The sequence below is a fragment of the Scyliorhinus torazame genome, chromosome 4 (assembly GCF_047496885.1).
Source record: "Scyliorhinus torazame isolate Kashiwa2021f chromosome 4, sScyTor2.1, whole genome shotgun sequence".
Lineage (NCBI taxonomy): Eukaryota > Metazoa > Chordata > Chondrichthyes > Carcharhiniformes > Scyliorhinidae > Scyliorhinus > Scyliorhinus torazame.
The window spans coordinates 106,555,224-106,569,575 of NC_092710.1; the positions used below are offsets into that span (position 1 = coordinate 106,555,224).

A 14,352-nucleotide genomic window follows, 5' to 3' on the forward strand; every position below is an offset into this window, starting at 1 on the left:
CGAGAAATCGGAACAGAAGTAGATCATATGGCTCATGGAGTATCCTCAGCTCCTGTTCTTTAGTTATGAATGCCAAAGATTTACAACCCTTTAAGTGATGCAATTTCTCCTCCTCTCAGTCTAAGATGATCATCCCCTTATCCCAATAATCTGTAAGGTGATGGAAGGAGTTATCAACAGTGCTATCAAGTGGCACCTACTTTGCAATAACCTGCTCGCTGATGATCAGTTTGGGTTCCTCCAAGGCCACTCGGCCCATGACCTCATTACAGCATTGATTCAAATATGGGCAAAAGAACTGAACTCCAGAGGCAAGAGTGACTGTCCTTAACACTAAGGTAGCATTTGACCAAGTATGGCATCAGGGAGCCCTAGCAAAACTGGAGTCAATGGGCATCAGGGGGAAAACTTTCCGCTGGTTGGAGTCGTACCTGGCACTAAGGAAGATGGGTTGTGGTGGTTGGAGATCAGTCATCTCAGTCCCAGGACATCATTGCAGTGGTTTCTCAGGATAGTCTCTTCAACCCAGCCAAAACATCCGTGCAACTCTCCCTCCCTGATGCCCCTCAGTGTCTGAAACTCCGACTCCACCTCGGCAACATTGAGCTGAAGTTGTGAAAGCTGCAGACACTTAATGCAGTTATGGTTATGAGGGATTGCATTGCATTCCACAGATGCCCATAGGCTGCAGTCGCGGCACACCACCGTCCCGGCTATGTCTCTCACCTTATTTATTTAATTAGTCAATTAGTTATTAATTAAGCAAAAGTAATAGAAAGTCACTCTCCCCTAGCTTGGAGTCTAAGTAAAAAGACTCACCAGCTACTGGAGACAGAAAAGGGACAAAAAAGAGCACCTCCTATCTCTCTGCACTAGAAATTCCCACGGCAACCAAATTCCCGACTTCACACTCGGCCAGAGGCTCTTAATCCAGAGTTACACTTGATAAAACTTAACAGAAATTCCCATTTGATTCAAATTCCCCACTTTGTACTTGGTCTAGATCACATTCACGCACCATCTCCTCTCCATGCATCCCCTTACTCTGTGCAGTTTGCAAACCTGTCTGCATTTACAGAGAACTGGTGACTTCAGCTGATTGACAGATGACTGCCACTACCAGGCAGCTCCTGCTTAACTGGCTACTCTAACTAGCTTGCAATTTGGAAGTTCTGTGTCGGAGTCTGACTCGTAATCTAAATTTAAACTTGAGAAAAACTTAGCAGAAATTCCCATGTGAACCAACTTCCCGACCTTCAACTCCATTGCTTCACACTCCGGCGCCATCTCCTCTCTATCTGCTTCTCAAAGGTTTGACTCTCTTTAGGAGATGCCCATTGCCTGAAACATATAAACATAGAACATACAGTGCAGAAGGAGGCCATTCGGCCCATCGAGTCTGCACCAACTCACTTAAGCCCTCACTTCCATCCTATCCCTGTAACCCAATAATCCCTCCTAAGCTTTTTTGGTCACTAAGGGCAATTTATTATGGCCAATCCACCTAACCTGCACGTCTTTGGACTGTGGGAGGAAACCGGAGCACCCGGAGGAAACCCACGCAGACACTGGGAGAACGTGCAGATTCCGCACAGACAGTGACCCAGCAGGGAATCGAACCTGGGACCCTGGCGCTGTGAAGCCACAGTGCTGATCACTTATGCTACCATGCTGCCCTGAAATATGTGGCAGAAATGCTGCTTGCCACTTAGCCAAAACTAGGAAGTTTTCCTGGTCTTGCTGCATTTGGGCATGGACTGCTTCAGTATCTGAGGAATCACAAAAGGCACTGAATATTGTGCAATCATTGGCAACATTTCCCACTTCTGACCTGATGGTTAGAAAGTCATCACTGAACCAACTGAAGCTACTTCAGCTGAGCTCATTGGCCTGCAGAACTCCTGTGGTGATGTCTGGGATTGAAGTCCGCCTCCATCCATTATAACCATCATCCTTTGCTCCGGATATAATTGCAGCTCGAGAGGAGTTACCTCCCGGGGGGCATTGACTTCAGTTTTACGAGGCCTCTTTGGTGTTGGTCTCGCTGAATTGCTGCCATAATGCCAAGGGCAGCCATTCTTGCTCACATCTGGCATTCTGGTCTTCTACCCAAGTTTAGACCGAAGCTGAGCGGTCCATTCTGTTTTAATCTAGTTATCCTCTGTAATGCTTTGACTCGTTCATTCTGAGCGAAGTTGAAAGTCACTTTGGTGTGTGGACTGGAGTTACATAGAGATTGGACTTTGAAGGATGGCATGCTTCCATTGCGACAGTGAGCCAAAGAACATTGCGGATATAGAAAGGAATTTTGGACTCTATTTTTTTTCCAAAACACTGGGACAGTTTGGGAAGCTGATATTTTCGTAATTCTAAGCAAATTGAATAAGCCACTTTTACTCTTTTTATTTGCTGGTTGGCGAGGTAAGGTACTTAACATTGAGCCTCCTTGGCAGCCACTCCAGTGCAATTCTGAGAGAGTGCTGCAATGTTTGAGATGCAGACCTCCTCATGAGATGGAAAGCCAATGATTGTCCTTTCAGTTGGAAGTATACATTCCATAGCATTATTTCAAAGAAGGGCTGGGAATATCTTCTTGGTCTCCTAACCAATGTATGTCCCTCACCAACTACAGTACTTCAGATTTCTGTTTGTCATTGTACAGGGGAGCTTGCTGTGTGCAAATTGGCTGCCTTGTTTTCTACAATACAAATGTGATTCCACTTCAAAGATACATCATCATCTCCCTCTCTCCCATTTCCTTCCTTACCACCGTCGCACTCTCTCACACAATCACATCTTCACTCTCCCTAATAAGCATGCCTTCTTAAATTCTCATTCATTCTCATTTTCTCACACTCACTCACTCACTCACTCTCTCACACTCACACACTTTCTCTCTCTCGCTCTCCTCCCCTTCCACATTCTATCTATCTCCCACAGCTGCCAAATACTCTCTCTGTCTGTCTTTCTCTCTCCTCTCTCTTACCTAATGTGGTAATACCAGGTATTGCAGTACCTGAGAGGTGGATAACCATTGGCTAGACCCAGGAGTCTACCATTGGCTGATGTACATAGCTCCGCCCTGAGAGGTGGAGTATAAGAACCGATGCCATCCCAGCAGCTTTCACTTTCTGTATCGAAGCTGCTGGGAACAGTTCTAGCAGATTAAAGCCTATTAGTTATGACTCACCTTGTCTCGCGAGTAATTGATTACGCATCAATTTAATCAGCTAGAACTGTTCCCCAGCAGCTTCGATACAGAAAGTGAAGGCTGCTGGGACGGCATCCCCCAGTACGCCTATGTAGCATTCCCTGACGGCCGCCAAGACACAGTCTCCCTTCGGGACCTGGCGCCCGCCGGAGCCCCACGCGCACACGCACCAGTGCCCCCACCCCCACCCTCCCCGCAGCACCTGACTGGAGGGTCAGTACTCCCGCCGCCCCTGCATAGGCCCGAACAAGCCCCGGCGCCCCCTACAGGTGCCCCCCCGCCCACTTTTTGCCCCAACAGCGCCGCCTAGGGGTGACGAAGCTGCCTGGGAGGACGACACCACGTTCCCGGACGACACCACGTTCTCTCTCCCTCCCCTCCAACCCTCCCCTGTCACCCTCTAGCATGTTCGCTCTCTTCCCCCTTACTATTGTCCTCTCTAGCATGCTTGCTCATTCTCTGTCGCACTGCTGCACTCTTACATTGTCTCTCCTACTGTCACACCCCCTTGGTTTTGCTCTCCCACTGTCGCACCCTCTAATGCTGTCTCTCCTACTGTCACACCCTCTCACACTGTCTCTTCCACTGTCACACTCTCTAACGCTGTCTCTCCCACTGTCACGCCCCCTAACGCTGACTCTCCCACTGTCACGACTCTCACGCTGTCTCTCCCACTGTCACGACTCTCCCACTGTCACGCCCTCTCATGCTGTCTCTCCCACTGTCACGCCCTCTCATGCTGTCTCTCCCAAGGTCACACCATTTCACGTCTCTCCCACTGTCGCACCGTCTCCTGTGCTCTCTCTCTCACTGTCGCACCGTCTCCTGTGCTCTCTCCCACTGTCGCACCGTCTCGTGTGCTCTCTCTCCCACTATCGCACCGTCTCCTGTGCTCTCTCTTTCCCCTGTCTCACCCTCTCGTGTGCTCTCTCTCCCACTGTCGCACCGTCTCCTGTGCTCTCTCTTTCCCCTGTCGCACCCTCTCGTGTGCTCTCTCTCCCACTGTCGCACCGTCTCGTGTGCTCTCTCTCCCACTGTCGCACCGTCTCCTGTGCTCTCTCTTTCCCGTCGCACCCTCTCGTATGCTCTCTCTCCCACTGTCGCACCATCTCGTGTGCTCTCTATCCCACTGTCGCACCGTCTCGTGTGCTCTCTCTCCCACTGTCGCACCGTCTCGTGTGCTCTCTCTCCCACTGTCGCACCCTCTTGTGTGCTCTCTCTCTATCACTGGCACAACCTCTCCTGTGCTCTCTCTCTCACTGTCGCACCATCTCGTGTGCTCTCTCTCCCACTGTCGCACCGTCTCGTGTGCACTCTCTCTCTCACTGGCACAACCTCTCCTGTGTTCTCTCTCCCACTGTCGCACCGTCTCATGTGCTCTCTCTCCCACTGTTGCACCCTCTTGTGTGCTCTCTCTCCCACTGTCGCACCGTCTCGTGTGCTCTCTCTCTCACTGGCACAACCTCTCCTGTTCTCTCTCTCCCACCGTCGCACCGTCTCGTGTGCTCTCTCTCCCACTGTTGCACTGTCTCGTGTGCTCTCTCTCTCACTGGCACACCCTCTTGTGTGCTCTCTCTCTCACTGGCACAACCTCTCTCTCTTTTTGGTGTTGACCTTAGAGTCATGTCTGTTTAAAGTGATTTCTTCTCTCACTTGTCAAATTGTACAACTTGATGAAAGATTTTGAGAGAATTCTAGACAGCATATGTTTCAAAGAGACTGAAGTGATGAAAGGAAGATAAGGAATGTGTTAACTGAAGTATAACACAAGGTACATCTGGATTACATTAGCAATGCTCCTTTATATGAACTAGGGAGAAGAATTTGATTTGGTAATCCTTTTGCTCCACGCAACAATAAATTCTGAGCAAATATTGAGAACTTATCTGTTGTACAGCAAACCTTGTCTGATCTCTGCTTTCCAAAATCATTGTCTTGGTTTGTCCACAACATTCGCGTTTATTTTTCTTGTTAAAATCAATGCTGATGACATAAACAGTGTTAAGAGTTGGTGTCGGCTCAGTAACAGTCTATCCAATCAGAATGCTCAGACTTCAAATCCCACTCTTAGGCTTTGAACACACAATTGTTATGTCTCTGAGGTTGCTGCTAACAGAAAAGGTATGGAGGTGCCCACACTATGGATTCTCACAAACACGTTGAGCAGCTTTATTAGGGATGTCGCTCATACAATCTAAGATGGTAAACTGAGGCCTGCGCACTCTGCTGACGACAGTACAAATCACGTGACACTTCAACATGCAGGGACGTATTCTCTGATACAAAACACCCCTTTAGTACAATGACAAGTGCTTAACTTTTTACAACCTAATTCTGCATTATCTTGATACATATATACAACTCAATAAGGTAGTATTTTCTCAGTTGGACCTTTTGGGTTGTATTCAACGTTCTAGAACCTGGCTACTTGAGATCTTGGAAGTGTCCTCTTTTCCTTCAGTCGGTGGTACTTCCTGGGAAGTTACTCCAGTGCCTGTCTCTATAGGTATTGGGAATCCCTCAGAAACAGAATTTGCACTTGTCTTTGTGTTTGGTCTCTGTTCAGAGGTATCACTGTTTAGATTTTCCAATGGAAATACTTCTCGAGAGGTTCTAGCACTTTTGTGAGCTAGTAGTTGGTCAGTAAGACATGCACAAGTCTCTCACCACCTGTCTGTACGGTGTATGCTATTGGACCTGTTTTTGATAGGATACCAATCTCTGAAGTATCAGCTGGTATCTAAAGATCAAACTGTGGGCAGCACGGTTGCACAGTGGTTAGCACTGCTGCCTCACGGTGCTGAGGTCCCAGGTTCGATCCCGGCTCTGGGTCACTGTCCGTGTGGAGTTTGCACATTCTTCCGTGTCTGCGTGGGTTTCGCCTCCACAACCCAAAAGATGTGCAGGGTAAGTGGATTGGCCACGCTAAATTGCCCCTTAATTGGAGAAAATGAATTGGGCACTCTAAATTTATTTTAAAAAATGATCAAACTGTGTTCTCCGTTTCCTTTTGAACAGCAGCATTGTTGATGAGCTCTGTGTCATTGTGTGTGTGATGTTCCAGTAAGACTAAGAATGTGTTCACTCTTCTTGTCGATGTACCTCGGACCTTCAATGTCTTGATGGAATGTTTCAGTGATTGTACGAAACGTTTGGCCAATCCATTTGTTGCAGGCTGGTATGGACCAGACATTTTATGCTGTGAACTATTTCCCTTTAAGTAGTCTTCACACACCTTAGAAGTAAACTGAGTTCCACTGTCACTTACAACCTGCGCTGGTATGCCAAATCTTGCGACTATTTTTCCAGCTTCTCAATAGTTTGTTCTGTCGTCGTGGATTTCATAATCACATTTAGAGTATGCATCTACAATCACTAGGAATATGTGTCCCTCAACTGGTCCCGTGTAGTCTGTGTATTCTCTGCCATGGCTGTGTTGGCCTTTCCCACAGGTGTAAGGGTTGCAGTGGTGGAGTGTTTCTTAGTTTTACACAGGACTGACATTGCTCCACTTTCTCTTCAAATTGAGCATCTCTACTTGGCCAACTAAAATAACTGTGTTCTAGTTCCTTCATCCTCACCACACCAGGATTTCCCTCATGAAGTTGGTCAAGGTCTTTATTACGCAACCACAGAGGAATAATCAGTGATTGCCCACAATGAAATCCATTCTGGACTGTGAACATAAAACTTTGTTTGATTTCGGGCTTGAGGTCTGGATTTTGATGATGAACATCTGCCAGCATTCCTTTTTGAACCAGGCCCATCACCATCTCTGGATCGCTTCTTGTGTATCTCTGAACTTGACATGAAGTCACAGGTACATTATCCACGAGTGAGAAATACAGGATGCTGACTAAATGCTCTTCAGGTTCTTGCTTGATTTGTAATGGCAATCTTGATAAAGCATCAGCGTTTGCATGTTGCTCTGACTTGCCATACTGGATATCGTACGTTTATGCCGATTTATTTTTAAAAAAAAAACATTCCTGTGCCTATTAGCTGCTGAAGAAGGAATATCTTTATACAGTCCGAAGATGGTTGCCAGGGGTTAATAGTCCATCAAAAGAGTAAAATGATATCTGCAAAGGTATTGGTGAAACCTTCTTACCCTGAAAATGATGCTCAAAACCTCTTTTTCTAGCTGAGCATAATTCGTTTCTGTGCTGGTAAGAGTTTGTGAAGCAAATGCTATCTATCCGTTGTTCTTCTGAATGCATCCAGTGCAAGACAACTGCACCAACCCCAAAGGGTGATCCATAGCAAGGAAGGTGTAACTCCAGCTTGGGATTATAGTGAACCAATAGCTCTGACTTCTTTAAGGCATCTTTTACCTTGTTTATGCATTTTCACATTTTTCTGACCAATGTCATACCAGTTTGGCACATAACAAAATGTATAAAGGCTTCAATCATGTTGTTAAATTCAGGACAAATTCACTGTAATAATTGATCAATCCTAAAAATGGCCTCCGTTGTGTCACATTTTGAGGAGGCGTGCTTCTAAGATTGCTCTTATCTTTTATGCTTCCCTGTGCAAGCCGTCTTTATTGATGATATGAGCCAAGTAATTTATTGATGTCTTGAAAAAGGTATACCTTTTCTGAGGTTTGGTTTTGTAGATGTTTCACGATAGCTCCCAAGTTCATCAAGTGTTCTTGTTCACTCAAATGGTGATGAGAGTGTCAGCTAAATAACATTGCCCCCATTTAGCCCACTCAGAATTTGATACATGGGCCTCTGAAAAAGAGCAGGACCAGATATTATTCCAAAAGAAACAGACCTTTGTGCATCACGATAGTGAGTAGCGGCTGTAATTTTGTAGCCACATTCATCTGTAAATACACCTGTGATGGATCAATTTTACTGAATTTCTGTCCTCCAGACAGTCCAGCAAACAAGTCTTCAATCAGCGGAAGTGGATAGTGATCTGCGCAGAATATCAGGTTAATAGTTGTTTTAAAATCTCCACATATTCTAACTGAGCCATTGTGTTTCAATACAAAAACTATAGGTGTTGCCCAATAACCCGTAGCAACTGGTTCAATCACTCCTGTTTGGACCAGAATTATAAAGGTCTACAGCACAGCAAAAAGGCCCTTTCGCTCATCACGCTGGTCAAAAACAACCACCTAGCTTTCTAATTCTTTGACTTTTGATGTGATAGCGCACGATTCTAGCTTTGAGACATTTTGGTATACTGTTTGGCTTGATCTTTAGTTACACTTCAACTCCAGTCATTGGGCCCAGTGAATCTTCAACACCTTCTGATACTTCTCCAGATGTTTTTGTAGGTCATTCCTTGAATCCACTAGTTAATTCACTGTTCCTCAGTTGAGTTTAATCTTTGTCAACTATGCTGTACCAAATAAAGCAGGAAAATCTCCACGGACAACGTGAAAAGGCAACTCCAATGTTCGTCCATTTGTTTCTACTTTTATCATAATGTATCCTTTTAATGGACAACCATTACATCTTTTGGATTGCATTTGATGATTTTAAAGACAGATGCTTCAATTTCTGATGCTAAATTGTCTCGGTATCAATGATACAGCTGCACCCATTTCCACATCTGTTTTAATTTGATTACCATCATGCTTTGGGATTGCCTAGAAACAGTGTTGATTGCCCCACACTGACAAGGCGCCTAGTTTTAGCTCCTGATGGTGTTTGGGTGCTTTGTCTTCTGACTGGTCTTGAACTTCGTCTGCTAACTTATAGATGTGACTGGTCTGCTTAAATGTGTTTTTCCTCTTGAACATATTTGGCTTTGAAGTTTGCCGAGCTCAACATGATTTGGCAAAATGGCCCTTTTTGCTACAGTTCTTGCACTTATTTTCTCTACCCCAGCATTCCCCCGCTGAGTGTCCAACCTGTGTACATCGGCATGGTTTTATCTTTGCAGCCTTGTTTCTGACAGTGCCCATCTTATGGATCCCTGCTCCAGCCCCTATCTGTGAAGCCTCTTTTGTTGCTAGCTCCATAGACGTGGCAACTTCCACAGCAGTGTTGAGAGTTAAATCGCTTGCAGCAACCAGCTTCCTCTGAATAGCGGAGACCACATACCAGCCTATCACGTAGGGTGTCGTCTAGTGTTGCACCAAACCACAGTATTTTGCTAACCTTCTTAAAATCACTATGAATTGTAGCATGCTTTCACGTTTTTCCTGACAATGGCGATGGAACCGGAATCTTCCTGCAATTAACAACAGTCTGGGTGAGAAATGCCCTTCTAAAATCTTCATTAGTTTGCGATAGATATTTTCTCCTGGTGTTTTTTGGATGAGCTTTTTGGATGAGCTAAGTTTTGCAGCAGCATAAAAGTTTTACGCGCTATTGAACTGAGAATAATGCAACTTTTAGGTCTTTCAGTGTTTGATTTGTTATGAGATATGAATGGAATCTCCTCATATGAGTTCCAAGCCTCACAAGTCTTCATCAATTGCATCTACGGTGCTCATTTTTCCCGCCATTCCGGATATATGTGTATATGTGTGTGTGTGTGTTGCTTGTGGGGGAATCAGCGATGATAATGCTAATTAATGTCAATGGTCAGTGGTTACATCCTCTCTTGTAGGAGATGCTGCATTTGCACGTGGACTGCTGCATTATCTTACGAGTTGCGAATGGTGCTGAACATTGTGCAGTCAATCGCAAACATCCCCACTGCTGACTTTATGATGGAAGGGAGGTCATTGATGAAGCAGCTGAAGCTGTGACTTTACTGAGTGCAAACTGACTTCCATTTGCCTTCCGTTAAAACAATACACCAGTAGTTTTAATTGAAGCTTTCAGCTTTGTCATGGCAGCTGACCTCATCCTGCCTGTCTTGCATCTTCGTTGTTCCTCCAATTTCTTTCCAATTGTACATTTAATATTTATGTAATTTGCTGTATTTTGAGTGTAGTCATAGTAACATGGAAAAAGAGTTGGCAATCTGCCCCTTAAGGTTTTCATGACCGATCTGTATCTCAATTCCATCGACTCCTTTGATTCCATAAACTTTAACACCCTTGTGTGAGGAATTCCAATACTTACCTGAGTTTGGAGTTTTTGATGGTATGTCTTTATAAAGAAAGTGTGAAACCATCGTAAAGAACCCTTCACTGACGTGAAGTTTTCTTTGTTCCAGTGGGGTAAAAGGTGTGAGGAATTCCAGCACTTGCTGTAGTTTGAAGTTCAGAGGTTCACACCCAATTTCCGGCCTCCCTCTCATGCATCGGCCGGGTACTGACCACACGTGTGGAGTTCAGTTAAAGCTCATCGGACTGAAGAGAGGCCTTGTGTGACTTCACAGAATAAGGAAGAAAATGGTGCAAAAAAGGCAGGTCAGGTTTTCTGAAATGCAGTGCTATTTACAAGTAAGTGTTCCATGGAGCAGGACACGGGAAGGGGACAAGGATAGATCCCAAAAGGAAGCCCCAGGTAAGGGATAAAAGAGAGGGAACAGAAGAAATAGGTGCGGTTAAGTCAAATTAAAAGAAAGAAGCAGAGACATAGGCTCTCATTTTAAGAAAGGGCTGCAGGGCGCAGAAATTAAACGACCTGGATATGGTAGAAACCCTGAAGATCCAAAACGGCGGCCCAAGGTTGGTGCCTCAGTGCTGCAAATTGTTGGGAGCAGTGGTGTTTTGCCAGAGAACTGCAATCGTGCTTGGAATGTAAAACTTGAGTGTTTGCAGAGATCCACTGGAGAATAATTTCCAACAGCGAGACTGAAACCCTGCAAGGTGAGTCATAGTTGAAGCCGTTCGAGTCAGAGAAACGTTTGGCGAGAATTCCAAGGCAGGATCTTCCAAGTGTGGAGATTGGAAATCCTCCTGAGAAAGCTGAATTTCAGTGAGATTAGTTTCCTCACAACGTGACAAATGTCTGGGTGGGCTGTTGAGAAATCCATGCAATCTGTTTTGGTCACACCTGTCATCAATTGTGTAGTGTGGTGACTCCCACGACAGTTCACCTGTTAATTCGCATGTGCCTCACACTTACCCTGAATTTTAGAGTATAATGATGTGGAGATGCCGGCGTTGGACTGGGGTGAGCACAGTAAGAAGTCTTACAAGACCAGGTTAAAGTCCAACAGGTTTGTTTCAAATCACTAGCTTTCGGAGCACAGCTCCTTTCTCAGGTGAATGAAGAGGTATGTTCCAGAAACATATATATAGATAAAGTCAAAGTTGCAAGACAATGCTTTGACTGCGAGCATTTGCAGGTAATTAAGTATTTACAGAGCCAGAGAGAGAGGTAACCCCAGGTTAAAGAGGTGTGAATTGTCTCAAGCCGGGACAGTTGGTAGGACTTCGCAAGCCCAGGCCAGATAGTGGGGGGTGAATGTAATGCGACATGAATCCAAGGTTCCGGTTGAGGCCGTACTCATGTGTGTGGAACTTGGCTGTAAGTTTCTGCGATTCTGCGTTGTCGCGCGTCCTGAAGGCCGCCTTGGAGAAAGCTGACCCGGAGATCAGAGGCTGAATGCCCTTGACTGCAGAAGTGTTCCCCGACTGGAAGGGAACATTCCTGCCTGGTGATTGTCGCGCGGTGTCCGTTCATTCGTTGTCGCAGCGTCTGCATGGTCTCGCCAATATATCACGCTTCGAGGCATTCTTTCCTGCAGCGTAAGAGGTAGACAACATTGGCCGAGTTGCATGAGTATGTTCCGCGTACCTGGTGGGCGGTATTCTCACGTGTAATGGTGGTACCCATGTCGATGACCTGGCACGTCTTGCGGAGATTGCCATGGCAGGGTTGTGTGGTGTCGTGGTGGCTGTCCTGAAGGCTGGGTAGTTTGCTGCAAACAGTGGTTTGTTTGAGGTTGCGCGATTGTTTGAAGGCAAGTAGTGGGGCTGTGGGGATGACCTTGGCAAGATGTTTGTCTTCATTGATGCGTGTTGAAGGCTGCAAAGAAGATGTCGTAGTTTCACCACTCCGGGAAAGTACTGGACGACGGAGGGTACTCTGTCGGTTGTGTCCCGTGTTTGTCTTCTGAGGAGGTGAGTGCGTTTTTTTGCTGTGGCACGTTGGAACTGTCGATCGATGAGTCGAGCACCATATCCCGTTCGTACGAGGGCATCTTTCAGCGTCTGTATATGTCTGTTACGCTCCTCCTCGCCTGAGCAGATCCTGTGTATATGGAGGGCTTGTCCATAGGGGATGGCTTCTTTAATGTGTTTCGGGTGGAAGCTGGAGAAGTGGAGCATCGTGAGGTTATCCGTGGGCTTGGAGTCAAGGGAAGTGCTGAGATGACCGCCCTTGATGGAGATGAGTGTGTCTAAGAATGCAACAGATTTTGGAGAGTAGTCCATGGTGAGTCTGATGGTGGGATGGAACTTATTGATGTCATCGTGTAGTCGTTTCAGTGATTCTTCGCCGTGGGTCCAAAGGAAAAAAATGTCATTGATGTATTGGTGTATTAAGTCGGTTGAAGGTCCCGTGCGGTGAGGAGGTTGTGTTCAAACTTGTGCATGAAGATGTTGGCATATTGAGGTGCGAATCTGGACCCCATGGCTGTTCCGTGTGTCTGGATGAAGAACTTGTTGTCAAAGGTGAAGACGTTGTGATCCAGAATGAAGCGGATGAGTTGCAGAAGTTGTAGGTTTTAGAGTGTAAGATAGGTCTTGTAAATTGCTTTTATCTTTCTAACCATGTATAGTAACGTTGATTTTTGTTTAAAAAATCAGTGGAATCTCATGGCTTTATTCACTTAGAATCTCAAACTTTGTCTACTTGAAACGAACGGTTATTAGGCCCTAACCGGGTCTTCCCAATGATCCAAGGTCAAACCAAGGATCATTACACTTGCCCAACAAAAAGTCTACTTGTCTTAGCTTTGAAATGTTCAATTGACAAACATGGCCCCTGCCCCAGCAGCCTCAGTAGCTTGTTGAGGGGAGCGAGTTGCAGATTTCCACAATCCTTTCCTCCCATTGCCTCTCTGTGGCGTGGCTCTAATTTTAAGGTCATGCTCCCTTGTTCTAGAATCTCCCAACAGGGGAAAATGGTTTCCCTCCAACCAATCCTATTCAATCCTTTACTCATCTGAAACGCCTCAATTTGACCACGCCTTATTTTTTTCTATACTCCATGAAAGCCAAACCTAAGTTATACAACCTGGCTTCCTAATTTAATTCATAATGTCATCATTCTGGTGACTCTGTGCTGCACCCCCTCTAATGCATATAATCTTCCTGAGGTGCGGCACTCAGAACTGATGACAGTGCTGTAAATAGGGTTTATCCACGTTGTTGTTCTGTATAGTTAAGTACGAGAATAGCCATTTCCTTAAAACTCGTGTTTTGAATTACAGGCCGGACCTGGTAGATATGAGTCAAGTAGCCGTTCAGAGTAACGTGGGCAATTTGGAAAAAGCCTTTGGTGTAGCTGAAAAACTTGGTGTCACTCGGCTGTTGGACCCAGAAGGTAAACTTGTTGGCGGTCTAGTAAACACGTTTCCCAGTCACTTTGAGATTTGGAGAGAAATAAACAATGTTCCTTATTATCTGGAAAATTTGATTAAGTTGCACTATCCGTTTCTTGATGTAATCTGTGATATGACCAGATGCAATGTGACCAGTGCTCTGAATATTTCACCGTACGTTGACGCCCAAGTGAAACAACACTTACTCTTTCCTTAGATATTAATGTTCCATCCCCTGATGAGAAGTCTGTGATTACATATGTGTCATCACTGTATGATGTCTTTCCCAAAGTCCCAGAAGGCGGTGAAGGCATCAACGCAAATGTAAGGCACTGAAATGTTATTATTACTCATTGGATATCGATCCATTTCATCCTGAAAGCCCATATAGATGATTGGTTTTAAAGATGACGTAACTGGTTCCAGAATTGGAATGACCTTGTTTAAACTTGTTTGCAATTCCGCTAGGATGTTGATGTCAAGTGGATAGAATACCAGAATATGGTGAACTACCTCATCCAATGGATAAAGCATCACGTGACAGTTATGTCCGATCGGAGTTATTCGAACAATCCTGCAGAACTTAAGGTAACGTGTTTCAGGATGAAAGGACTCTTGTCTCCTCAAAAGAAAAAGAAAAGTGCTGAGATTGCTGGAAACCTGGAATTATTTGACTTGACCTCGGAGCACTTTTGAAAATTATTCTTGAAACTTGGACTGGGGAATGG

At 45.4% G+C, this 14,352-nt stretch overlaps 1 protein-coding gene across 19 annotated transcripts in view; it reads left to right on the forward strand.

Annotated features, from left to right (window-relative positions):
* The window catches only part of dst (dystonin), a 779,292-nt gene that overhangs the window by 334,685 nt on the left and 430,255 nt on the right, over positions 1-14,352 (forward strand). For all 19 annotated transcript variants that reach the window (XM_072498412.1, XM_072498427.1, XM_072498428.1 and 16 more), the window contains 3 exons: positions 13,514-13,626; positions 13,842-13,948; positions 14,093-14,212. In XM_072498412.1, coding sequence (XP_072354513.1) covers positions 13,514-13,626; positions 13,842-13,948; positions 14,093-14,212 — 340 coding nt within the window. The remainder of the gene's footprint in view (positions 1-13,513; positions 13,627-13,841; positions 13,949-14,092; positions 14,213-14,352) is intronic.